A 26,112-nucleotide genomic window follows, 5' to 3' on the forward strand; every position below is an offset into this window, starting at 1 on the left:
TTGGTGGCCCGAGCACATGCCTTGGACCTCAACACCAGTCACGTCACTGCCCCACACTCTTCTCTTCACCCGACAGGAAGGTACAGAGGCCAAAAGGAGTGAGGTCATACAGCTTGCAGGGCGGCCAAGCCAGAGGTTAAATCCCATTTGCCTAACTCCAGGGTCCTCGCTCTAAATCACACTACAGACCCCGGCATAGGGAAGGGGGACTACAGGAAGGTGGGCCAGGCCAGAGCAGGGGAAGGTGCTGGAGGAGCCCATGGACAACCATGGCATGTCTGCTCTTCCCCTTCGAGGAGAGGGTGGACGGACCCAAGGGGAGAGCTGCCCCGGGCCATCCCCACCCACCGCCTGCCACAGAGTGGACCTCAGGCTATCTGCCGGCCCATCTGAGAGGATGGCCGCCCAGACACAGCCTGTCCTCATGGCCCAGCCCCAGCCGAGCTCCACTGTGTCACCCTGTTATAGAGCTGGGCCACTGACAGGAGGAGGAACTCGCCCAAAAGGACACAGTGACCCTCCTGAGCCTGCATCCTCGGGGACAAGGGTGTCCGGGGTCAGGAGGGACAGATCCATCCATCTCTGCAGCCCTCCCCTCTGCTCAGGACAGATAAGAGAGGGGACCCGCCCGGGCCCTCAGGGACGTCGCAGGGTGGCGTGGGGTTCCAAACACAACCAGGGCAGGGAGAGGAGGAAAACCGCGGCCAGCAGGAGGACCGGCAGAGGGGACCTGGTCCCTGGTGGGTGTGCAGAGGCTTCTGGCCAGCGGCCACCGGCCAGGGGTGAAGCCGGCTGGGCCAGGAGCGTCCCCTGCCCACCCCACCCCCCACCCCCCGCCCCACCACCTTCGCTAGAGGAGAGCTTTCTGCGCAGCCAGGCGGCCCCACCCGGTCTCAGCGGGACGGCTTTCCCAGCAGTTCCCACACGAGGACATCCTGTGGTCCGGGTGTGGGGAAGCCCTCGGCAGCTCACGTGTGCTGAGCCCACAGGACGGGGACAATGGGGCCCGCGGGCAGGGAGCCAGGCCAGAGGGGGCAGGGCCTCGGAGCCTCTCTGTGGGACGGGTGGTGCCCCCGCCATGCAGGGCCAGGGAGAGCTCGGGGAGGGGTTGCCCAGGCCCCTGACCTTCTCTGCGGGCCCACACCCAAAGCCCGGGACCACACCGCTGAGGATTCGGAGCCCCTCTGACCCCACCCGTGGGGCTGTCGAGCCCTTCTCGGGGTGCGCTCGGCCCTGCTGATCCCCAGAAGATGGTCCTGGGGCCGGAGCAGCTGAGGTCTGGACTGGGGGACCCGGGCTTCCCCACAGTGGCCCTGGAGCTCGGATCCAGCCCCCACCGCAGCCTCAGCTGAACGAGGCTATTTTTACAAAGTCCAAATCTGGCCCAACTGTTATTTGGGGAGACTTGCCATCCTCCATCTCCTGTGGGCAGGGAAGTCACTCAGGCGGGCTCTGCCCACAGGACGTGGTGGACGGAGGCCCAGGCAGCCAGACGACGGGGAGGACCCAGGACAGCCCAGCCCCATCACCGTGCAGACTTCCTGCAGAGAGAATGGGAACCACTCCTCCCTCCCACTGCTCAGGACAGACACCCTGGGCTGGCCCCTCAGGCCTCAGCTAGATGGGTTCTTGGGCCTCCCTGGGAAAGGACAGGGCCAGGGGCAGCCTTGCTGGATGAAGTGGGGAGGGGAAAAGGCCAGAAGGAGATGGCCCCGAGGCAGAGCTGCTGTCTGGTTTCAGTCTGAGCTGGCTCTTCCTCTGTCCCCCGTCCCCACTCTGCCCCAACCCCATCCTGGAGCATCCTCGTGACCACTCCGACCACAGCCCTGGGCTACCTCCCCCTCCCACCCACCCCCACACTGAGTCCCAGAGAGACCATCCCGAAGCCTCTGTCGCACAGGGACCTGCCTATCCCAAAGCCTTCTCTGGCCCCCCACCATCCCAGGACGAGAGCCAGATTCCTTATGCGATGTGACCCTGCCCTCTGCCCAGCCTTCCCTCCCTCCGCTCCCCCACAGTCCAGTCCCTGGAGCCTGAAGCCCGCTCCCCTTCCCCGACTGGCTGCCTTACAGAGACCCGTCTTCTGATTTGCTAATTCTCTCTTTGACTGGGTCTAATTGCTCCAGTGTTGAATTTCAGTGCCTACCTTCTCACTTCCAGATTTTTGACCTGAGTCTTGGAAGGAGCTCCCCGTTCCTTCTCACTAAGGTGCTGCCCCTGTCTTTTAAGTTCTACTCTTTCTGTGCCACCTTGGAAATGGAGCTCACGCAGCTTGGACGCCCTGAAGGCAGACCTAGTGCCTGTACTTTGCTTAGGGATCAGTTTCCCCATTTTCCAGCCTCGGCTGGCCGCCTCCTTGCAGGCTCTGCCCATTTTCTGTTTGACTCTGTCCTCGGCAGGCACTGCCATCTGTGTCCCACGCAGGCCCCGGGTCACGGAGCCTTCCCCATGGAGCAGCTAGGTCTGCCTCTGGGGGGTCCTACATGTGGAAGGGCCTGGACCCTTCTGGCCCACGGATGTGTGCCCTCACAGACAAACTGTCACTGGCCTGAGGGCGCAGCCAGACATCAGGGAGCTTGCCCTGGGCTCTGAGGGGTGACCAGGTCACCCACGCGACACTGGGAGCCGAGGCTGCATGAGCCAATCCTCAGAGCCGGGGAACCCCGGAGCCTGGGTCCTGGACTGGCAGACGGTCCCATGCATCTGGGCGAGAGCTCTGTGGAGATTCCTGGTGCAGCTCTCCCTGCTTTTGATGTGTATTTAAAATTCTTCATCGTAAAAATGTTTACACTAAAAACACCGTCACAAGCTCCGGCAACAGATCCCGGCCGCCGGGTGCACTGGCCCACTTGGCTTCCACACCAGTGCCCACCCTGTTTTTGGGTCCAGGTCTCTGCGTTGGCCCTGGGAATCCCCCTGCTCACTTGGGCTTTCAGGCTCAGCTACGTAAGGTAAATGTTTCCCGGGCGTATTTTATCCAGCTCAGAGCGGGGGAAGAAGGGTGACTGGACATCCCACACCCCGAGCAAACGCCCACTCACCCCTGCCGAGCCCCACTCGCATGTCCCCTCCTCAGGGAAGGCCTGCCCACCTGCCCCCAGGCAGAGCTAGCTGCCCCCTTGCTCTGTCCCCATCCCACCCCAGGCCCCAAGGTGCTCCCTATGCCTGGTGGCGACTGGACATGTTTTCTGTTCCTACTGGAAAGCAGGGACAGAGCCTGGGGCAGAGCCCAGCCCAGGGCCTGGCCAGCAGTGGGCTGGGCAGAAGCTGCCCCTCAGGGGGTAGGCTCTGCAGGCTCCTGGTTTCCCAGGGTGGCATGAGCTGTAATCATAGAGGCTGAGCTGCTGCTCCTCCCTGGACTCGGGGCCCGGCTCCCACCTGGCAGCCCTCTGCCCGGGGATTGCCAAAAGCAGGCTCTTCCCAAGCCGGCTCTCAAGATTGGGTCCTGGGGAAACGGCAGGGGCAGGCCCAGGCCTGACCCCCAGCTCTCCCCACCCCATCTCCGAGCACAGCAGCCCCCGGGGCCCACAGACAAGCAGCAGACTCTGCTCGCAGCCTCGCCCTTTGATCTGGGCGCCTCCACCCGGCTCTGACCTTATCAGGGGCTTGGGGAAGAGACAGGTGCCCAGGGCCCAGGCCTGTTAGCTGATTGGCCTCGTTGCCCACTGAGTCACATCCTGGTCTAGCTTGCCTGGCTTCTAGGCTCCGGGGCCCGCCCAGTAGCACCGGGGAGCGGGTGTTAAGGCAAAGGTCATGGGGGTACAGGACTCTGAGAGACCACCGCCCAGAGAACAGGGATAACAGAAGCTCAGACGCTGGGGACAAGACCCAGACAAGCCAGCAGCCACCCGTGTGCCCTCCGCACCTGGAGAGTGTGGCACACACAGGGTCCCCATCCCAGGCCCGCACATCCTCGTGGCTCTTCTGGGTCTCTGCCCCTTCGTCGGGGACATAAAGCTGCCAAGAGAGCTTCTGGGAGGAGCAGCCAGAGACGAGGACGCTGCTGGCTGTTTGTCCCCTCCAGCCAGGTCCCCAGGGGCCAGCGGGGGCCGCCGTGACTTCCCTCTCTCAGCCAGGGAGGTAGCCGAGGACACATGGCAACAGGCTCTCCCCGGGAGGCTGTGCGGGCCTCAACCTCACCAGTGGGGCTTGAGTGCAGGCAGCCAGGGCAGACCTGGCTCCTGGTCGGTCGGCAAGGCCAAGGCCAGGAGGGGAGGAGACTCGGCCTGGTCCCCGGGACTCAGGGGCCACAGAGTGGGGGTGGCTGGAAAGCTGGGCTGTCTCCTGCCTTCCCACCCCCACCCCCCACTACATCTGGCCAAAACACTCCCTTCCAGGCTGCGTGGTGGTTACTGTGTGCTCAGAGCCTGGGAGGTGAGCCGCACCTGTCCTGGGGGTGGCTGACTGGCTCTGGCCCAACTGGGAGGCCCGGCCAGAGGGAAGGGCCAGGGGACGGGTGTGGGCTCATGTCCTCAGCGTGGTGCTGGGGGCAGTGGTGGGGATTGGCTGCCCTTAGGGTGCCAGGCCCCCGAGGCTTGCCCCTGCCCCAGCTCACTCAGGTGTCTGTCAGGCTGAGCCCTGTAACCACCAGGCCCTCCCTTTGTGCCCCAAGGACCCCACCTGGGAATGGGCCCAGGCTGCAGGCCCTGGCTGAGTGGTGATGCTCTGGGGGCTCATGGAGGCCATGGAGGCCTGGCACAGCCCTCCCTGGAATGCCACCGAGACAGGTCAGGCAGGTTCCTGGATAGGGCCGGCTCCCTCCACCCCGCCCTCCCTGGGGTGCCCAGGCCGGGCAAGGGGTTCACACTCTGGAATGCACACCACGGACTTCCTCCCACACATCTGACCACGACTCCAGGGCCAAAGGGAACTGGAGCCAAAGGAACTGGGCCCTCAGCCACACAGCCAGCTTGGGGCACTGGGTGGGTCAGGCAGGAGCAAAGGACACATGGGACCGGCCGCAAGGGGCAGATAGGCAGGGACAACGGCTCACGGCCTGCCACACTGCCCCAGCCCAGGGGGCGGAGGACATCAGGCCCAGAACTCACCCGGGAGCCAGGCTCTCAGGCCCCTGCCTGGGACCGGCCAAGGGGATTTCCTGCTTTTACATCTGGGAGAGGATTCCCAGCCCAACGGGCGATGGAAGCAGTTGGGGGGTGGGGAGGGGTGTGCTGCGGAGACATGGTCACCAAGGCTCCCCTGACACCATCCTGCACAGCAACCTAATGAAGTCCCTCCAGTAACCTCAGGGTAAACCCTGGACCACCAGCTTCAGAGGAGGCCCCAGACCCCAAAGGAAGGGTCACCTCCCAGGCCCCGGACCTGGGCCACACCCTGTCTGTCCCCCACTGACCCCTCAGACTATTCTTTGTCTGTTTTACAAGAAAGAGGGAGAGGCTCGGGGAAGCTATCTTCTAGGAGCCTCAGCCGTGAGATGTGGACACGAAGCACAAGTCCCTTCCCAAGAGTCAGAGAGACGCCAGCCGGGCCTGTGGGGGGCGGCGGGCCTCACCTGACTGCAGCAAGCCGGCTCCGCGGTCCTTGACCCCGAAGTGCTGCTGGATGTCCAGAAGGACGCCTGTGAGGGGAAGACAGAGGGTGCTTACAGGTCATGTCTGGCCTCCCCTCTCCCCCCGAGCCACACCCGGCCCTCTGTCCCCAACCCGGCTCCCACCTGCCGGCCTGGAACTCCCACCCGCCTGTGGCCCTGCCCTCAGGGGAGGCCACACAGCCCCCGACAGTCACTAAGGAGGCCTTCCAGCCCAGGAGCAGGCAGAGGGGTCTCAGGCCGCGCTCACAGCCCCCCCCCCTGCACACCCCCCGGGCTGTCCCCGGGGTGATCACCAGCACCCCCGCTCTCCCGACACCAGAGCTGAGGTGCCGAGGCAAGCAGACGGGGCTCCAGGCTTCCTGTGGGGAAGGGGACCCTCGAGGCCTTGCTGGTCCTTCTCCCAAGTCCCAGCCATCTCTACTCTCCCATGAGGACTCAGCGTGTCGGGGGGCGAGCGATGGAGAAGGGGCACAAGCAGGAGGGCTAACGTCAGCAGCAACCGTGGGCAGACAGCCACGGCCGCACGGGCCAGCCAGCTCCTGCACCCCGCTCCCTCTCCCAGCGCTCCACCGGGCTCCTGAGCCAGGAGACCCCCAGCCCTGCTTCTCACAGAGGACCGTGGAGGGCTGGGCCCCCACATATGTGCACGGAGAAGGGACAGGGAGAGAGGAGGAGAAGCCCCCCACGCTGAGGAGATGACAGGGCCTGCCTGCAGGGGACCTCTGGCCCTCGTCACGATGATAGTGAGGACGACGGAGCCCACCTCCGCGCCGTAACTGGTTTCCCGGTTCAGGCCCCACGCGACCCTACGAGCCCGGCCCACAAGGCCGGGACTCTCCCCCACCCCCAGACAGACAGGGAAACCAAAGCAGGGGGAGCTCAGCCCCGCGGCCCAAGTAACACAGCAACGACATGGGCAGAGCCGCAGCCCCGAGCCTGCCGGAGGCACCTGTTGGCGGCTGTCCCCCCAAGAGCCATTTCCTGGGATGCGGCGTGACAGCTGAGAAACACTGGCCACCTCCTTGTGAACACCGAGTGGATTTGCCATAATTACCCATAATGAAGAGGCTGTGTGAGGCCCAGTTAATGACTTAATAACCAAGGCGGGCTGTGGCCATGCCCCAAAGGCGGAGGCCGGGGGCCTGTCTGGGGCCTGGGGACGGTGGGGCTACCAAGGGGCCCCACCTCGGGGAACCACCTGCGCTCACCTCCCAGCCCCACAGACTGTTCGCGCCCACTCCCGATCCAATCCCTCCGTTCCCCACCCTCTCTCAAGCCGCCAGCCTCTCCCATGGCTCCCTAGTGCCTCAGACAAGGACCCTGGCCTTCACCAGGCCACAGGCTGCAGGTTCAGCCCCTCCAACCCCACGCCAGCCACACTCCTTGGAATACCACTGCCCCCATGCCCCGCTGCAGCCCCCAGGCTCTCCAAGGCCCCTGACCGCCCACCCCATCCCCATCCACCCTGGGGACTGTGCTGTTCTGGCCACTCCTTCAAGACTAGTTCAAGCACCTCCTCCGTTGGGAAGTCTTCCCGGTTTCTCCCCTCCCGTCACCCTCAATAAGTCAGGTGCCCCCATGTGCCCCTGCCCATTCTTGCTTTATTTAGCCCTTGTCACACTCAGATTAGCGAGTTCTATGGGGAAGGCACCTGGGGACATGGATACGCGGTCTCTGGGTTCACCGCTGCTGGGACCTAAGGGCCACCAGGTGTGGTCGCCACTAAGGTCTGAGCACCATGAGAGACTCTGGAAATGCTCCTTCTAACCCGCTGCTACCTAGGATTTTTGACCCCGTGCTGCATGTCACATTAGTCACCCGGCACGTCAGGGTCGGAGAGGAGATGGGAGACCAGGTCTATTAGCAAACACAGAAGCATGTCCTTTGGCCTCTGCATGTCCCTTGCTCTCATCAGCCCCCGGCCCAGGGCGTGACACCCAGCCAACCCACACAGCCAGTTGTGGACAGAGACAGTGGGTGAGTGGACGCTCCATGCCCCCCTCCTGCAGGAACTGCTGCAGAGTGGTGGGAGGGGGGTGACAGGGCCCCTGCAAGACGAGGGCAGGGGGCCACCCTGGGGGAGGCAGGCCATAGCAAGATGGTCGTCATGAAGATGGCATATGTCCCCAGCAAATCAAACACTCCTGCATCTTCCCTGGGGCACGTCCTGCCTAGCCCCCTGACTAACCATGCCTCACCCCTGCGGCTCTTCAAGTCCCAGAGTTTGCCTCTGCCTCCAGGAAGCCTCCCCTGACTACCTCTGATGCACAGGGCTCCTGGGAAGGGGGAAGGACACTTTTCCACATCTAGACGGACATCCTGGGAACTCCTGGACAGCCAGAGCCCGAGACAAAGGAGCTCAGCACCCCAGGGCCTGGGCTTGTGTCCACAGCCTGAGCTCCAGGAAGAACCTTCCCTGGGAACAGGGCTTCGTGGAAGCTGTAAGGGGCCATTTTCCCTCTTAGTGGCCAGGAAGGGGCTATGGCCACAGGCGGGTGAGATCCGCTGGCCGCTGGCTCGGGAAGCATGTGTCACAGCAGCCTGCCGGTTGTCTCGGATTTTCCTCTGGGCCCCAGCCTGGCTCAGGCCCACACACCCCTCCCTTCTTCCCACCACAGCCTTATTTTTAGCCTCTTTCCTGGAGGCTGAGGTTTGGTGGGGTCACAGGACGGGCCTCCCGCCCAGGAGCAGCCTCCTTGGCCCAGGCCAAGCCCCTGTACCAGCCTGTGGCGTGCCAAGTGGGGCCCCCAGCCACCCCACAGACACAGCTGCCAGTCCAGCCTCTCGACCCAAAATCAGGATCATCCCACAGGGGCCTCCTCCCTGGCCCAAGGAAATGCGCTCACCCACTGATCCCCAGTTACACTCCTCCCAAGCACCAACCAAGGGTCTCGCCTCTCGTCCAAAGCCAACCGTCCCTACTGCCCCCTGGGGATGCTGCCCTGGGGCACCCCTGGCCTGGGCCTCCCTTCTGCCTCCTGCACGGCAGCCCCTAGTCTTGTCCTGGTGGTGGAAACAGTCCTGGCTTACTCCCTCTGCCAGCCGCTCCTCTCTCTCCCTCCTTCATAGCTGAGTTTGTACAAGAGTCCCCCCATCCCCAACTCAGTGTCCTCCTCTCCATGTCTCCCCCGAAACCAGCCTTCCTGGTGGCTTGGCCCCACCCTCCTCCCCATCCCCAGAGTGGCTCATGGCGCTCCCCAGCCCAGAGCCCCCTCACCCCTGCAGCCCCATGAGTGACCCCCAAGAGTCCTCCTTCTTCTGCACCTGGCCTCCTTCTGGGTCTCCAGCACCCCTCTGCAGCCTGACCTTGCCTGCACTGTACATCTCCGCCTGAGTCCCGGGCTCAGGAGCAGACACTGAGGCCCGGGGCCGCCAGCTCTGGCAAGAGCAGTCACCCACAAGTTCCTCTCCGTTCACTGGCCCGACCCCAACATCAGTAATGCTACCCACCACGGTGCTCCCTGGGTTAGCCGAGGGTGACGGCTGCCTCGTGCCACCGCAGTGAAGCCCAGACTTCCAGCACGGGAGGCCCCATGGCCCAGGTCCGCACAACCAACAGTTTAGAGGGGAGAACCCGGGACTCACCAACCCGCTGCCAGGGAGACTGGAAGCCACTGGCCAGGCCAGTCCAAGGCCCCTATGAGATGCACGTCCCAGCCTTCAGGCTTCTGAGCCTTGACAACAGCTGGGCCCTCCTCCTGGTGGGGGTGTGTGTGGGTCCGCTTCCACCCGTGTCCAGGGCCAGACCCAAAGTCATGTCTCCCAATTACCCCCGACTCCCTCCTCTGATGCTCTTGTTGAAGAGTTGGTGTGGGAGCTGGTCACAGATATTCACGTTGTCACACCCCCCCGCCACTGCTGGTGCCCAGGAGACCGCAGAAGAGCCAGGTCCGGATCCTGACCTGCTGCAATCACGGAGGCCTCCCCAAGACCAAGGTAGAAGAGGAAATCACACTGACCTCGGGAGCCCCCACCCCAGACCAGCCTCAGATGCAAGGCTGGACCACATGACCCTGAGGTCCCTTCCCGCCTTGTCAGCCAGGGCTGGGCATGCCCCCAAACACAGATGCCCACACCCCACATTCACCCTGCCTTTTTCAGAGCAGCAGACAACTTAGCTGAATTCCCAAGAGCACGGCCTCCAGAGGCTGACCATCTGGGTTAAACTCGGCTTCTCCACTTATGGAGCTGACTCTCATTGACTATGATATGGTGCATTATCACCCTTCCAAGGTGGCATCGGCTGCGTCCTGCCTGTCCCAGAAGGTTCTGGGCCAAGGAAAATGGAACTTAAAGCAGCAGTATTATACTGGATACACAGAGAACGAAGTGTTGGAAGTCATGCAGCACATGGCCAAAAATGTAGTGAAAACCTAACAAAATTCATTGCCATCAAGAATAAGTATGCAAACGGCAAACTCCTGAAGATCAGCACAATTCCTCAGCTGAACTCAAAAGCCGTCCAAGAGCTTGCCTCCCCTCTGATGGGACGGTCCTAGGCTGCTGTGGCCCTAGGGGAGGAGTGCTCCGTCTGTGCCCTTGGTGTCGCTGATTTGGAACTCTTCACTTTGTATATAGTCCTCTGGTCTATTTCATGAAACTTTTCCTTAGACCTATTTTCTAAATGTATATTGAGGCAAAATAAAGCTATTAATTAAAAAAAAGAAAAAAAGGCAAGTTACTTAACCTCTCTGTGTCTGTATCCTCCTCTGTGATAGGTCTTAATTCTAAGATCTGAGTCACCTGGTTGTGAGGCTTCCATGCATTAATCGGTACAAAGTGCTTAGAACATAGCCTGGCACACAACAGGTCATCAATAAGTTACAAAATGTCCTCAGGGACGGGCGCCTCGGCCATGACCAAAGAGCAGGGCAAAGTCCCCCCTCACAGTTCTTTTCTCCAAAGTGGGGCAGACGGCAGGAAAGACAGGGGCTGGGGCTGGGAAGAGATGGGCCACGCCTGCCACTGGCTGGTCCGTCTCAGAGGGACTGGGTCCCCTGTGGAGAGCTCAGAGCTAGCTGCTCTGGGAGGATCACTGCCACTCCAATGCTCAGCCAGAGTTCCCGCCCCGGTAATTACAGGAGCCGGAGGGCCTGGCTCTGCTGACCTGGCTCTGGATGGCTAGGGCTGTGAGCCACAGGCGGGCCCTGCGGGTACCGCCCCCCCATTGCCCCCAGCCCGAGGGGACTGGCCAAGGCTGTCCCTGAGCCGGACCTGCTTTCATGCACAGTCGCATCTATCCTGCCTCCAGGGCTTCTGTGGGGCCACATCCTGCCCCCATCCTCTGGGGAGGAACTGAGGGACCTCTGGGAGCATCTGGCCCGTGCTCTGAGACTCCGACCACCCCTCAGACAGCTCCCCAGGACCCCCCATCCTTGCCACCTCCACACTTGTCATATACACACCCAGATCCACTGACCTCTACCCCCACGTCACTGGATAGATCCAGGGCGTTCTGTGGGAACAGCTCGGCAGTCCTCTCTACAGGGACCGTGAGGCCGAGGCCCCCAGCCCTTGGCTGACAAGGCAGGAAGGGACCTCAGGGTCAGCCCCGCGGAGAGGCCCCACCTCTGCCCTAGAGGACCCAGACCCCAAGTGTGTGGCCCTAAAGAGCCCTGCAGCTGCAGCAGCCCCTTCCTGCGGGTGCTAGGAAGGAGCAACCCCCCCCCACCGCCCAGACCCCCGTGCTCAGGGCCCTCCCCACTCCCACCGAGTCTCCGTGCCCAGAGTGGGCAGGGACAGGCAGCCTGGCCTCTGTCCCGAGGTTCCAGTCTATCATTTGGGGCCAGCTTTCCTGGAACCAATTTGGCCTTAGTAATTTGGGGGCTCTGCACAGCCACTCCTTCCCTGACACACCCCCACCCCTGCCCCTGGCCCGGCTCAGGGACTCTCCCGAGACCACCAGGGCCATGCTTATCCTGACCCACAGACCCTGGATGAGGCCGGGGCGTAGGGGGGAGATAAAGCCTCAGTGGCTGAGACCCATGGCGGCTCCCACCTCTCAGACGCCAGATGGACATTCAAAAAGGAACATGGGGCAGAGGCTGCCAGGCCAGCGGGGGCCGGCCAGTGTCCCTCACCTCACCCAACACCCCTCTCCACCTCCATACCAACTGCCCACATGATTGCTGGAAACAGTGAGCGACCCGGCAACGGCAGCATCCCAGACACAGCCCGTGCTCCTTGCTTCACGGGAGCCTGTTGGGCAAACCCACACTGGACGGTGACAGGACCGTGATGAGTACACAGAGCTCGCCGTCAGCAGGGCGCGGCCCCAGTCCGGTCCCCAGGGCAGCAGAAGGACCCCTGTGAGGGGACGCCCTCCCAGCCTCCATGCTGCTCACTTCTTGCCCAACGTAGGTGCTCTGCCCCTCACCCAGCTACCCTCAGGGCTCCTGTCACCAGCCTCCCTGCTGCCAGGAGAGGGCCAGGCCCTCACCGTGTGGCCCAGGACCAGGCTGCAGAGGAGACCCGAGAGTCACCTCCAGAACATACAGAAGCCATTCTGCCCCACATGGGGCAATGAGACCCCTCCGCCAAGGCTGGTGTGGGGGGAGATGGGCGCCCCCAGACCACATCCCCCCGTCCCTCCCATTCATGCAGGGCCCACAGCCTGTTGTATGCCATGGTGGGAAGAGAAGCGCCTCACTGGCCCCAGCACCAGGACCCGGGCCTCAGCAGGGTCATCCGAACCCACCAGGGCCCCCAGTCTAGAAGAACCCGCGGGGTTAAGGCGGGACTATGTCTAACCACCCCTGGCACCTGGCCGCACCTTGTCCAGCCCCCCATGCAGATGACTGAGGTCGGCCCCTCAAAATGGGGCAGGTGTGCTGAAGGCTGTGGTTGGAAGCTGGGAAGCCTTCCGGAAGGAGGCCAAGGCACCACGGAGACCCCCCCAGGGGAGACTGGGCTCAGCTGCTAGCAGCCACTAGGGAACTGGCCTGGTTGTCCTGGGGAAGGAGGGCACAGGCAGAGCTGGTGGGGGGACAGGGCAGGCAGCAGGGACCACGTGCCTCACACTACCCTTGGGAGCAAGACCCTAACCACAGAAAGGGAGGGACAGAACCATCAATGGTGCACTCAGGGCTCAGAGAGGGTCAGGCTCTGCCTTAGGTGACATAGCAGGTCTGACACAGCCAGGAACAGGAAGCTGGGCTGGGGGGACGGGGACAGTCAGGGCCATACAGGGAGCCTAAGGACCCAGCCAGGACCCTTGTCACCTCCCTTGCTCTCATCCCCTCTGCCGCAGGGCTTCAGGCCCCCATATCCAGGCAGAAACTCAAGCCCCTTCCTATCCGGGGAAGAATGGGAGCCCCTCCTCTCTGACCGTAACCTGCAGCCCTGCCACTCCTCACAAAGCAGGAAATAGAGGCAGAGCTGGCTGGTAATGCCCTGGGTCCCAGACCAAGTAGCATGTTTCAAGGCATGTCCTCTGACAGGCCCAGAGCGCAGCCGGAAGGTGTGGAGACGGGCACTGGCGGTGAGTCATTTGGCCCTGGCGGTCCAGGCCGGCCCGGCCGCTCACCTGCCTGCTGGCCTGCCAGACAGGCCCTCTGGAATGTGGCCCTGGGACACCGCGCCCCACAGAAGTTACCGCTGACGTGGCTGTGGCCGGGCCACCCAAGGGGAAGATGCCCCCTGAGGTGTGGACCATCTCTATCCACAAAGATAGCCACAGAGCGGGGAGCCTGACCTGGCTTCCACCCAGCCAAGTGACCCTGGACAAGGCCCTGGGCCTCTGCCTCCCCATCTGTCAGCCCCAGACAGACTCAGCCAGGCTGACCATAGCCAGAAGCCCAGGCTGGCAGCACCCCCCACCCCATCCCACCCCCAGCTCAGGTGTCCTGCCAGGCCCACGGGCCCTCCTGGGTTTGTGCTGGGGAGCAGTTGCTGTGGGCCACAGCCACGGCTTCTACGCCAGAAAAGGGCTCCCCCAGGGCAGGGCTCTGCCTCTCCTCCGCAGCCCCTACCCTGCCCCAGTTCCAGTGCCCCGTCCACCACAGGCTGGATCAGAGGCAAAGAAAACTGGGTCTCAGGGAAGTTGGGGCAGGGCCTCTGCTCCCAACAGCCACTCTCCGGCGGTGCACAAGGCCTGCGCCAGCGCCTCCGGCTGGGCCTGTCTCCAGGAGCCCAGTGATGCCTCCTACACCCTTGGCTCTGCTTCCATTTCACAGATGGAAGAGGGGGAACCCAGAGGCAGCCCTGGCACCAGGACATAGAGCTGGGGAGAGGGACCCCAAGACCCTCTCTAGACGGGCCTCTCTTCCTCCTGAGCTGCTAGCCATGACTGGACTCAGAGTGGAGAGCAGGGGCCGCAAGGTCCATAGGGGCCCCGGGAGCAGAGCCATGTGCCCAAGGGGGGGCCTCACACTGCCTCTGTCAAATCGAGCCACAGTGCACCTGCTCGGAGGGCCCTTGCCCTGGCCGGAAGCAGGGGCCATGCACCCCCACCGCCACCAAGAGGACGCTGACCCGGGAGGGGGTGGGGTCCTGGTCCCACTTGTCTTGCCCTGCGAGCTTTAATAGGTGCCTGTCCCCTCTGTGCACACAGCAGATGGACCGAAGCATCTAGAGGTGACTGATGGGCTACGTCGATTTTACTCAGCTGAAGCCACCCCAAAAGAAAGGCCAGGGCCAGGGCTGGGCCCTTCTCACCTGCTTCTGAGGCCTACTGCCCTCAGGGGGTTCTCATGGGGAGGAGGAGAGGCCATAATTAGCTGGGAATGCGGGGACAGAGCCAGATGCTGCTGCAGTTCCCAGGATGGAGACCGGCCTGCTGAAGAAGGGAGGGGTTCTCAGAGGGACCTGGAAGGGACTACGCCACACAAACATGGGCAGGGTGCAGGGGCCCGGCAGGGACAGCACTGACAGGGTGCAGCTCTCCTGGGGGTCTGCTTGGCCTAGGTGCTTAAGAACATCCTCCTGGACTCCCCCAACCCAGGAGGTGGAGAGGAGGATGCGGCAACCCAAAGGCTCAGGGGACACCCCCAAGGTCACCCAGCCGGGAAGCTGAAGAGCCTAACTCCAACTCTGGCATCAAAGATGGGGTCCGTGCCACCCACCGCAGTGACCCAACCGCCGTGGCCCCTGAAACGTGGCCGGACCCATCTGATGTGCACTGCAACTGTAGGTCATGCGCCGGGTTCCAAACGTCAGTATGAGAAAAAGAGCAAGCTGTCCCATGGATAGCTTTTATATGGATGACATGGTGACACTTTCAGATAAATCGGGTTGAATAAAATACATTAATTCACTTATTTCTTCTTACTTTTCTGATGTGGCTGCTAGGAATATTTAAATTATGTATGTGGTTTGCATGATATTTCTTTTGGACAGAGCTGGCCCCTACCATAAAGACAGAAAGGCACAAGACAGCTTTAAAGACAGAGACGGAAACACTCCGTTCTTTGACGAGGAGGCCAGGGCCACGTGGGGGAGGTTCTTGGGGCCAGGTGGGCCGAATGTCAAAGACCACCGAGCCATTCAGGGCTTGCCTCCCCTCTCGTGTCCCAGCTGGGGCAGCCAGCGACAGGTGGACTCGGGCCTACGATGAGCCCTCTCCTGCCCTCCCCCACCAAACACATCACACCGTACCAGTTGTCATAGAGACAGGAATCTTCCTACAAACCGAACTCGGGGCAGGGGCGTTGGGGGAGTCTGCCATAAAGAGAGGGAGAGGGAGCCAGGCTTATCCGGAGAGGAAATCTGTGTATGTTGTTGGGTGTTGGGGGAGGGGCCGGCCGGGACAGGGAGGGACAGGCAGCCCAGGCCTGCTGTTTGCACAGGGTTTTCCGGGCCTTCCTCCCCACGGCCCCACGCCCCTCTTAGCTGCCATTCTCCATCCCCCTCTTACCCATTCACTCGAAATTTCCTATCTCGTGCTCCCATGCTGACTCTGGGACCCGAGGAGGGCTGGGCAGATAAGCTCCACAGCTCCCTGATCCCACCCCCTCCCCTCAGTCCCTGGCAGAGTCACTGTCCCTGAGAACACCAGGGAGGGATGGTCTGGGGCCGGAAAAAAACAAGCAGTAAAGTGTCACAATGCCAGAAGCAGCTCCATTCAGCGTCCAGCGGGAACTGGGAAGTCTCCCCCCAGGCCGAGGCTTACTAGGGGGCCGAGTGCCAGCCTCATCCGACCTCCTGGGCCATCTCGGAAATGGGGGACACGGGGGCCTCAGTCTCATCTATATTCAGAAGTCCCCAGCGTTCTCTGACTTCTCCCCATTTTAGGGGGACACCTAAGCCCCCAGGTCCCAGGCAGCATGTCCGGAGTATTCTTGCTGAGCAGACCAAAGAGCCTCCTGGGCATGGCCCAGCTCAGGATCTGGTGCCACAAGCACCCGCTTCCAGCTCCCTGGAACGGGAGAGAATGGATCGCCAGGGGGTTCTGAGCGTGGGGGGTGGGGGAGGATCTCCCATCAGAGCTCTTCCCTTTAACTTGACACAAAACCCCACTCAACAGAAGAGACTGAGGCCAGGAGAAGGGAAGGGGACCCAGGGCCACACGGTTTACACCAGGACTCTCCTCTCTCCTCTCCCCCAACCTACAAAGTTCTCTTTACAGTCTATCCAAAATTCCTCCTCCTATTTCTCTCTTTTTTTTCTTTTGGTTGTTCCAGATTTTGCTAGGCTGTGCTTGGGCTGGTTCTGGGCCCAGGTGCCCTGTGTAGTCACCACTCTTCTCCTGCAGGGAGCCCCCATGCCGGCTGGCCAGAGTGCTTTCCTCTCAAGGTTACACCATTCTCACCTAGAGGCAGGTCAGTCCACAGAAGGGCCCTACTTGCAGAGCCCTGAGAACGGGGGAGGAGGAGTGAGCAGCCAGAACCCCAGAAGCCCGTCCATCCCCCCAGGGCCCAGGGATCAACCACCTCACCAACGGGAAACAGACCTAAACACTGAGACTGGTCCAAGGTCACACACCAAGCACCTGAGGGGCAAATCTGGGACTAGAAACCAGCAGGGTTATCGACCCCCACCCTATCCCCAAGGCGGGTTCCCAGAGACGCTCCCACGGGACCCCTCTCCAGCCCCAGCAGCCTGTGCCCTACCCCAAGCCCCAAGCTCCACAGAGCAGGGGGAGGCGTCTTCAGGCCTGTAGCCAGGGCCAGCTGCAAACCGCATCCTGGGTCCCCAGGCGCCGCGGACCCGCCCCGCCCCTCCCTCCGCTCCCCGCAGCCCCGAGCCTTTGTCAGCCACGCGCTCACACACAGATCCGCGCCGCCCGCGCGCACACACCCGGTCTCCCCTGGCGCACACCCGCAAGGGGCGCGCGCACTCGCCGCTCGCACGCAGGGGAGTGGAGGCGGCAGAGGAAGGAAGGAGCTGACCCGCTAGGGCCCGACAGACCGCCCCGGCAGGGGGAAGGGGAAGAGAAGCCGGGGAACCTGCGGCTGGGGCGGGAGGGGGCGCGGAGGCGAGAACACAGAGACACGCAGAGGAGACTCTCGGAGAAGAGGACAACGGATGGGACGTCAAGGGCTGGCGAGGACGCGCGGGCTACTCCGGGGATGGGGACTCCTTTGGCCCCTGGCTCGGCGGGGCGGGGCGGGGTGTGGGGAGATAGGAGTCCGTCCGCGGACTGGACCTGTGATTGCCCCAGTTGTGCCAGAGCACTGAGCCCTCAGAAACCCCACGTAAGGTTGGAATACAGGGACCCGGGGACCAAAGGCTTCCCGGGGTGCCTCCAGGCGGGGGTCCTGGTTCTCAGGCGGGGGGGGGGGGGGCACCCGCTTACCTGCTACGGTGTACCTGTCCAGGTAGTTGAGCACGTTCCCCAGGCTGAGGATGGCGGCAGCTGCCCCCCGTCCGCGGCCCAGGCTGGCTGGTTTGGGCTGCTGAACGCCGGGCCCCTTGGCAGCGGCTGCGCAGCCGGGGGTGCCGGGGGCGCCGGTGGGTCCGGACGGGGCCCGCCTCACGCTGCCCGACAGCGTCTGCACCTCGTCGTCGGCGGCGACTCCAGCGGCGCCCACGCCCCGCGCCCCGCAGCAGCCGCCACCTCCAGCCCCTCGCGGCGCCCCCCGGCGCCGGCGCCGCCGCTCAGCGTCCGCCTCCTCCTCCTCCGCGCCGCCCGCCGCCGCCGAGGCGCATTCCAGGCACATCATGCCGGCCGCGGCGGCGGGGGGCGCGGGGGGCGCGGGGCCCAGCCCGGGGCCCCTCAGGGCGTGCGTGCACCGCGGAGCCGCCGCTGCACCATCCCGGCCCGCCCGTCGACTCCTGCGCTCCGGCCCGGCTGCGCGCGGCCAGCGTCCCCCGATGCGCCGCCGCCGCCGGAGCGCTGACAGCTGCGGCCCGGCCCCGCCCACCGCGCGGCGCCCAATCGGCGCGCTGCTCGGCCCGGCCCCGCCCCGCACGTGCTGCCCCGGGCGGCCGACGGGGGCGCAGTGCGCCGCGCGGTCGCGGGGCCGGGGCGGGCCGGGGCTCGCCCACTCCCGCGCGCGGCGTCTGCCGAGCGGCGAGAGGGTCTCGGGCGGCGGGCGGGACGCCCAGCCGCGCGGCCCCCCGCCCTGATGGAGTCGGCCTGGGGAGAGCCCGGCCGCGTGCCCGGCGCAGGGTAGGCGGGGGCCCGGCCGGGCGCGGACCGCTGGTTGCCCACCGCCCCGGGGAAACCGCGCTCCAGCTCCTGACCTCTGCCTGGTCCCACTCCCGCGTGCGCGCCGGGACCCTCCCCGAGACCCCGCCCCCGAGAGGCAGCCCCTGGCAAGGGAGCCGGGCTCCCACGGGGCCTCCCCAAGCTGCGGACTCCCAGCTGCGCAGGGAAGGGACGAACCCCGGAAGGAAGACCCCCGGCAGGCCCGCAGATCTCTCTGGGTGCCCGTCTCTCCCGCGGGTAGAGAGGAGGACAGGGTTCAGTCTGCAAGTCTGAGTGGTCGCCACCCGCTGTGGAGGAGGCCGAGTCCTGCTCCCGGGGAGAGTGGTCGAGTCACTCCGTGTTCAGGGCCACAACCCATCTCAGAGGAGCTGTGGTTCTGTGTCCCACCCCCAGACCCAGCCCCTCCATCTGTTTGAGGCTTTGGCTGAAGTTAAAATCCCATGCCAAGTGCTGAGGGCAGAATGTCAGCACCACACAGAGCCTGGAAACCCAGAAGTACCCCATGTTTCACAGAGGGGTCCCTGCGTCCAGAAAAGACCCTATCATGGACATCCAGCTAGCTCGTGGCCCCGTCGGTGCTGACCCCGTGCTCTGATACCACCCTCCTGGGATGGGAGCTCCGTCCCCACTGAGGTCTGTTCTGGACCCCATGTCCACAGGCAGGTGCAGGTCCCACGAAAGTGTTGGCCACGGTGAGTCACAGCATACCTAAGAGGTGAGGCAGCACGAGGTACCCTCTCCCTGCTGAGAACAGAGTTAACCCCAGGCTGGTGGTATTTCTTGGCGCCTTCGAGGTGTGTTCTAAATCCTGCAAAGTGACTAAAAATATGCTTCGGTGTGTTGGGTGTGGATGACTGTCATGGGAGGGCCAGGAAACAGACTCTATTCTGAAAGTTCCTTGCTGCTTCTTTCCAGCTTGAAGCCGGTAAGGGAAATTCTGCTGGGCGCTCTGGGACGACCGGGGCTCAACAGGCCAGCACAGACCTAGGAGCTCCGTGGGGCTAGGGCTCAGTCCTGGCAGTGTCCCCTACTAACTGTGGGGGGTGCCAGCAAGGGGACAGCATCCAGCTGTGGGGCTGCACCCAGCTGTGAAGGAGACACAACCACAGGTCAAAGCACAACCCCAAGCCCCCTTGCCTCTCACCAAAGTCCTCCTCCTTCCAGTCATAGCCTGCCTGGGGAGATGGTTTAAGCTCTTGACCAGAAAGGGGAGCACTTCTTTTCCAGGCCCCAGTAGGCCCAGAGCAGGGGAAGAGGTCAGAGTTTCGAGCCTTTCAAATTTGGGGCTCCTCTGAGCAGCTCTTCTTACTGTGTGGGGTTTCCTGAGGTTTTAACTCCAAGACACTCTCTAGAGCAAGTATCTGGGGGGATCCTGGGCCGCCGAGGGCAGGATGACAGGGAGGACAAGACTGGCTGGTGTGGCCCTGAGCAAGTCACTGCAGTCTCCTGAGAGCCTCTGGCAGTATCAATGGACCATCAGCCAGACAACTTGCAGGGCCCTTATCTCCAGTGCCAGTGAAGAGACTGAGGCCCAGGGAAGAGAAGGTATGTGTCCAAGGTCACACACCTGGTGAGCAAATGGACTTGCACTGAACCCAGGTGTGCCTGCCCCTGATGCAATGCGTCCTCTGCTGCCCCACGATGCTGCTCTGAGCTCCACCAGGTCCCTCCCCTGATCTCAGGGATGGCTAAAGGCCTTCCATGTTTGTGCATGATACCCGGGCCACACCAGGTTTCCTGACCGAGGAACTGGACTTTTCAGAGCCTTTAACAGAGGGCATACACTGTGAGTCTCCCAGAGGGAGGTGTAGGCTGCCGTGTCCCCATGACCCACAGAGCATCCGGTATGGTGTCTCGAGCTTTGCAGAGCATCCTCGGAAACAACAGCTTCCCCAAGGCTGATAACGGGGAGCTCGGTCCCCTCTGCCCATCCCCCAGGGCTCAGGCCTGTCTCTTCCCTTCTCAAGTGGGCACCCTCGCCCTCAGCAGGCTCTCAGCAATCACCCACGTGCCCTGGACACCCCAATCTCCATCTCTAGATGTGGCCTCATCTTCACGCCCCCCCCACCCAGATCTCCCACAGCTTCCTGAACTCAGCACAATCAGAACTGAACTCACCATCGCTCCCTTAAGCCATGCCATCCTGGTATCACTTATCTCTTGCCAAATAGCACCGTCCTCCTCGTTGTCACTGCAGAGGGCACCTGGGACCACAGGGGACTCCTTCTGCCTCGACAACCACATCTGGGGCCTGTCCACTTTTTGTCTTCCGAACCCCAGTGTCCCGTTGCTCACTGACCCAACTCAACATCTTACCTTTTTGCAACCCAAGACCATCTGCTCCAACACACCCCTCCAGTCTTTCCTCCTTACTTTTTGCCAATAACTTTCTAAATCACACACGGGACCTCATGACTACCTTGCACACTGCCTTTCCATGGCTCCCTATTGCCCATAGGGTAAAAACATCTAAGTTCCTTAACACAGTCTCCAAGACCCATCAGAACCCTTCATGACCCATGCCAATCTCCAGCCTCAGATCCTACTGGCCGGCTCTCAAACTTACCCCTGAACTCATGGATATCTCACTTTCCGGAGCCTGGAAGCTTACAGGAATTGGGGTGCGTGCACATAGTCTCTGGCCTCCCCTCAACTCAATGCCATTCAGGACCACGGAGAGCGTCACCTGGGAGCCCCCCCCCCCCCCCCCCCCCGCTCCCCCTGCCCTTAGTCGGGCTTTGCCTCCCGGGTCTACCCAGCTCACTCCTCTCCCTTTCCGTCAAAAACCCAGCACAGATCAGGACTTCCTCCAGGAAGCCCTCCTTGACCCACCTGGAAAATGTCCTCCTCTGGGCTACTTGAGTAACCTGCGTATGCTTCCTTCCCACCAAACTCGTTGTGTTATGTTTGTACAAAAGTCTACTCCCCCCGCAGCACACCTCACCCCCCCAACCGTGAGCCCCATCTGATTCCTCCCCACATCCCAGTGCAGAGGAGGTGCTCGGAGCATGTTTGTTGATTGAATGAAGTAAATGACATTTAGCAGGTGCGCAGGAAGGGTGTGTTGATTTGCATCGAGTTCCCTGTTGCTCTGAGTGACTCAGACGCCACCAGATTCCTCTCCTGGCCCCTCTGGAAGAGGCATTTTCTCCCTGACGGACTCTACCCTCCATCAGCATCCATGTGCCATTTGCCTCCACCCTCTGATTACCTTTCCCACAGGTCAGCACCCAGCCCCGGGGAGATGGCAGCCCCTCTCGGCTCCCGCCGTTGCCATCCAGGGGACTCGTCCAGGCTGCTCCATCCCCCAGCCTGGGCCTGCCTCGCGAGTTCTGCTCAGAATGCTCTGTCCCTGCCTCTCTCTCCTGCCCAGAACAGATGGCTGAGTCCCCATGAACACAGAAGTCCCTGTTCTGTCATTTGAACATTTTTAATGCTTTCTAAATGATCGAAGCTTCAGTCTCCTCTGATCGTGGACTCCAACTATCAGAAACAAAGGATCCCTTGAAGGACTCTGAGCCCAGCTTCTTCCTGGTCCTGGTCCCGCCAAGAGGCTGCATCTGAGAGGGGGCCCGTGGCCTGCCCAAGATGGTTATGATGGACACCATCTCTGCTTGTGTTTGTTTCCTTTCACTGCTGTTTTGTTTTGATATTCAGAGTGTCTCCCCACTTCCCAGCAGCACCCTGGTTTCCTGGGCTTAACGGAGCTAAAAAACACCCAAGTGTCCCACTGGACTCTCTTGCCCCAGGCTTTAAATCCTGAGTGGGGTGGCAAGAAAACGGGGAAGCTTGTCTGGAACTTTGGGGACAGTCCCCTGGAAGAGGGCTCCCCTGAACTCAGGGGTGGCTAAAGGCCTTCCACATTTGTGCATGATGCCCGGACCACACAAGGTTTCCTGACCGAGGGGCTGGACTTTTCAGAGCCTTTAACAGAGGACGTACACTGAACCCGGCCTCCTGAATCTGGACTGTGTCCCTTAATTCTCTGAGCCCCAAATATGCTTCCAGCAAATCCCTCCCTTGCCCAGCATGACCACTCAGCTCCTTCTGCACACAGCCCCCCAGCCCCACCGGACAGAGTCGCGCAGAGGGGGCAGACTTTCTTGTGTTACGGGGAAAGCTTGGCGCCAGCGGCACCCCCCAGCACCCACCCCCGGCCAACAGCTCTATGTCGAGAGGCCGCATTCAATCCAACTGTCCACATTCCCACTCAGACAGGGAGGAAAGGCGGGCACTCCAGGGGATGGGACAGAAACACCCGTGTCCGGTGTCGCAGGGACACCATCTCGAGGGTTGGTGTGACCATCTCAAGGCGCGTGCCCCACCCTCCAGGCCTGAGGGCCGTGTGGAAGAAGAGCGGACCTACCGCCGAGCCTCCCCTGCTGGCCCACAGACGCAGAGAAGAGCACACGCACACACCTGCGTGCCGTGATGACAACTGGGAGCTGGAAAGCACGTGTTGTCTGGCACGACCCACGAGGGAGTGGGTCGAGCTTGAGGGCCTGGGCCTGCTGACCGTACACGCCCCACGAATGAGGCTATCAAGAGTCTCCAGGCCTCCGGGATTACTCAGAATTGTCCTTTAGGCCAGACAGGTGTGATGGGTTGGCCACTCCTCCGCTCGGCTGAGCGGCTGGGCACCTGTGGCCCCGGGGCGGCAAGGCCTGAGTGACCGCCTGGTGAGACAGGAGTGTGGGAGTGTGAGCAGCTGGCCAGGACAGCCAGCAGAGCAGGCCTAGTCTCTCACCTCCCAGAGGCCGCCGGCCCAGGCCCCCACCCTGCCCCCAAACTTGAGATGAGAACACCGTAAACTCCAAGCTGGGCATTCTGTCCAGCTCAGTCCCAGCCAGCCCCACCCTGCCGAGCCCAGTGACCCAAAACCCTGGATGCACTGAGTCAGAGGAACCCTGGGTTCAGGACTCGAGTCCCAGTCCCAGCCAGTCTCTCCTGCCCCCAAAGCAAACACAGCCCCACAGGACCACAGAAGCCTTCTGCCTTCCCCGCCCCGCACCTTGGTCGGGCCCACCCTCTCCTGGGGGAGTGCCCTTCCCCCATACCTTCTCCTGCTGTTGGCCAGCTCCCCCCAACCTGCGCAGAGGCTCTCGGGGGACAGAACCCCTTCCTCTGCCCACAGGGGTGGTGTGCCTCACCTGGCCTGGCGTTTCCCTGCCTGTGTCGGGCTGTGAGGTCCAGGGGCAGGGTCGGATCAGCATCTCCACCCACCACCTGTTTCTGATCATCCTCCCCAGCCGCTGGACGCTGGCATGGGGGAGGTAGGGTGACCATTCTGACTCTTGGGAGCCTCTCAGGGCTCCTTTCCAGGGCTGCAGGGTGGAAGGGTCAGGCCTCGGAGCAGGGCTTCCGCGGGCCTCGGCCCAGCCTGTAAGAATCACACAATGGGGGTTGGAAAAGCCACACTCAACACCCCTCTTAACACACAGCTGGGAGTGTGAGGCACAGGAAGCGTCCCAGGTCACAGCCGGTGCTGCCCAGTGGGTCCTTGGCATCCTGCCCGCCCCCCAGACTGGGCGTCTCCTTCTCAGCAGAAACCGAGTCTGACCGGGGACTCACACGTTTGGTCTTCATCTGTTTCCGCACAGAGCTCCTAAAACCCTTGGAATTTCCTTAATGCTGAGAGACCTAAAGGTGCCTTTTGTTTGTTAATGAGGGGGCATTTGGGCCCCACGTAAGGGGGGCTGGTGGCCGGGAGAACTCCCAGTTCCTCCCCCTGACCTCTGGCGACAGACGGCGGATGGGCTGGAGGTTGAATCAATCACCAAAGCCAATGGGTTAATCAATGGTGTCTGAGTAATGAAGCGTCCACGAAAGCCAAAAGCAACAGGGTGGGTGTGTGGGGATGCGGGTGGGTGGGCTCCTGGAGGGGGCGCTGCTGCTCTGCCCCTGCGCGTCCTGGCCCTCGCTTCCGCCAGCCGCTCCTGAGTGGCGCCTTTTAGTATAAACGGGTGATCTGGCGAGGAAACGGGCTTCCTGGGCTCCGTGAGCCGCTCTAGCCGATTAACAGAACCTAAGGGGGCTCGGGGGCCTTGGATTTTTGTCCCTGGCCACTCAGGGGTACAGCTGACGACGGGGACCTGTGCTTGGCCCATCCAGTGGGCGGGGCTGGGGGAGCAGCTCTGTAGGACTGAGCCCTTCCCGGGCGGACTCTGACCCTCTCTCGGGGTACACAAGGTCAGAAACAAGTTGAGGGTAGGAGAAAACTGCTTGGAGATGTGGGAACCCCTGTATACAGTGTGACTGGGTGTAGGCTATTCCTCACAAGTTCAGGGGCAGCCCATTTTGTGAGCTCCAAGGGTGAAACTGTGGGTGAGGGGCTGCTCGGCCTCGGGGTAGCCACTCCTGAGGGTTAGGGCTGAGGACGGGGGGCTGAGCTGGAGGGTCCAGCACCCAGAGCTCGCCCTCCAGCAGTAGGGGCAGGGAGGCGAACACGGAGCCAGCAAGGGTCAGGAGGGGTGCGTGAGTCTGGTGCCGGGAGGCAGGCCTCCGCTGGCCAGGCCCAGGGGACGGGGAGAGATGCTCCTGCTCCTGGGGCAGGAAGAACACGCCTCCCCAGCGCTGCCGGCCTGGAAGCTGCTGGGCTCTTGCTGCGCCCAGCTGCTCCAAACCCAGCGGCAAGCGAGTCCCACAGAGCCAGCCCGGCCCACACGCTGTGCCCCAGGGACGGAGCAGCCTCCCCACCCCAGCCTGGTCCTAGGGCAGCTGAGTCCCTGCGGGGTCCAACATGCCTCCCCTAGGGGCTTGAAGTCACAGCAGCACCAGAGTGGAAACCCCCCTCGGAGACTCACTCCCCTTTCTGTTCAGAGGGTGACCCAGCAAAGGAGTATGCCCTGTGCCCTCCTGACCCGCAGAGGGAGTGGTCCTGGCTGGGGAGCAGCCCTCCTCTTCCTCTCCTGCCCCCACTCCCAGCAGAGACACCTGGAAGCTCTGAATAACTCGGTTGTTCAGAAATCCGTGGGCTTTGTGCCGGCCACGCTTGAATCAGGGCCCAGGGAACCAGGCGCAAGGCCCCAGGCTGGAGCTGCCCAGGCTTCCCACAGAGGGCGCGGACAGCTCAATCCACAGCCCACAGGCTCGGCCAGCACCCAGGCCGGGTGTGAAGCTGCAGCAGGTGCGGCTCAGCCGGGGTCCTGGAGCCTGGGCCAGATGGGCACTGGGGCAGTGAGGCTGCGGGGCCAGAGGGAGGGATGCAGCAGGGGGAGTGGGACCTCCTCGCCGGGCGTGGGGGCCTCAGAGGTCCTTGGCGACGGAACCTGTGCCGGAAAGCAGGGCTTGGCTCTCGGCGTCCTTGCTGTCGGGGGTCCCTGTGGGAGGGAAGGGGAGGCTGAAGGTGCCTTGGGACCAGGCCAGGAAACCCCTCACTCCTGCTTTCAGAATGCACTCCGGATGTGACTTCTTCTCCTCACCTTCAAGGTCACCCCCAAGGTCCCAGCCCCACTGCTTCCCCTGATGACACAGAGTGTCCTGTGGCCCCCCTGTTTCTACGCTGACCTCCCCAGTCTGTTCTGCACACAGCAACCACAGTCATGCTTTCGCACTATAAATAAAACACCTCGGGGCCTGTCTACAGGAAACGACACAGGGGCTCCCTCTCAAAGTAAAAGCCATGGTCCCTACAAGGCCCCCAGCTGCCTGCTCTGGCCTCATCCCTACCATTGTCCCCCTTGCTCCCGCTCCAGCCACACTGGCGTCCCTGCCAGGCCTCAGACACGTCACCCACAGACTCACCTCAGGGCCTTTGCACTGGCTGTTTGTTTGCCAGGAGCCCCTTCCCCCCAGAGAGCTGCATGGCTCCCTGCCTCCCCTCCTCCAAGCCTCTGCTCCCAGGTCACCTGTGCATCGAGGACCTTTAGGACAATCTTTCAAGAGCTGGAAGCCACGCCCACATGTTCCCTCTCCCACCCTGGTCTACTTTACGCCTCTCTGTACGTAGCACTGATCACCCTGAATGTACCCT

The 26,112-nt window shown here is 62.5% G+C and overlaps 2 protein-coding genes across 8 annotated transcripts in view; both read right to left on the reverse strand.

The window, feature by feature from the left end:
- The window catches only part of SPNS2 (SPNS lysolipid transporter 2, sphingosine-1-phosphate), a 30,164-nt gene extending 12,349 nt beyond the window's left edge, over nucleotides 1-17,815 (reverse strand). For 2 of the 5 annotated variants that reach the window (XR_007123273.1, XM_047706365.1), the window contains exons 1-2: nucleotides 17,286-17,795; nucleotides 5,513-5,578 (exon numbers count right to left, since the gene is read on the reverse strand). Coding sequence is in view for 4 of the 5 variants with exons in the window: in XM_047706365.1 (XP_047562321.1) it covers nucleotides 5,513-5,578; nucleotides 17,286-17,652 (433 nt within the window). In the remaining variant the exon portion in view is untranslated. Of the gene's footprint in view, nucleotides 1-5,512; nucleotides 5,579-17,285 lie in introns of all 5 variants that reach the window. The other 3 variants (XM_047706367.1, XM_047706369.1, XM_047706364.1) reach the window with 2 other exon arrangements.
- A 5,776-nt stretch (nucleotides 17,816-23,591) lies between these two features.
- Nucleotides 23,592-26,112, reverse strand: part of SPNS3 (SPNS lysolipid transporter 3, sphingosine-1-phosphate (putative)) — a 34,792-nt gene continuing 32,271 nt past the window's right edge. The window contains exon 10 of one of the 3 annotated variants that reach the window (XM_047708013.1): nucleotides 23,592-25,459. In XM_047708013.1, coding sequence (XP_047563969.1) covers nucleotides 25,386-25,459 — 74 coding nt within the window. In that variant the 3' untranslated portion in view covers nucleotides 23,592-25,385. Of the gene's footprint in view, nucleotides 25,460-25,502; nucleotides 25,988-26,112 lie in introns of those variants that run through there. The other 2 variants (XM_047708014.1, XM_047708012.1) reach the window with 2 other exon arrangements.

This window comes from Lutra lutra, chromosome 16 (genome assembly GCF_902655055.1).
Source record: "Lutra lutra chromosome 16, mLutLut1.2, whole genome shotgun sequence".
Classification (NCBI taxonomy): Eukaryota; Metazoa; Chordata; class Mammalia; order Carnivora; family Mustelidae; genus Lutra; species Lutra lutra.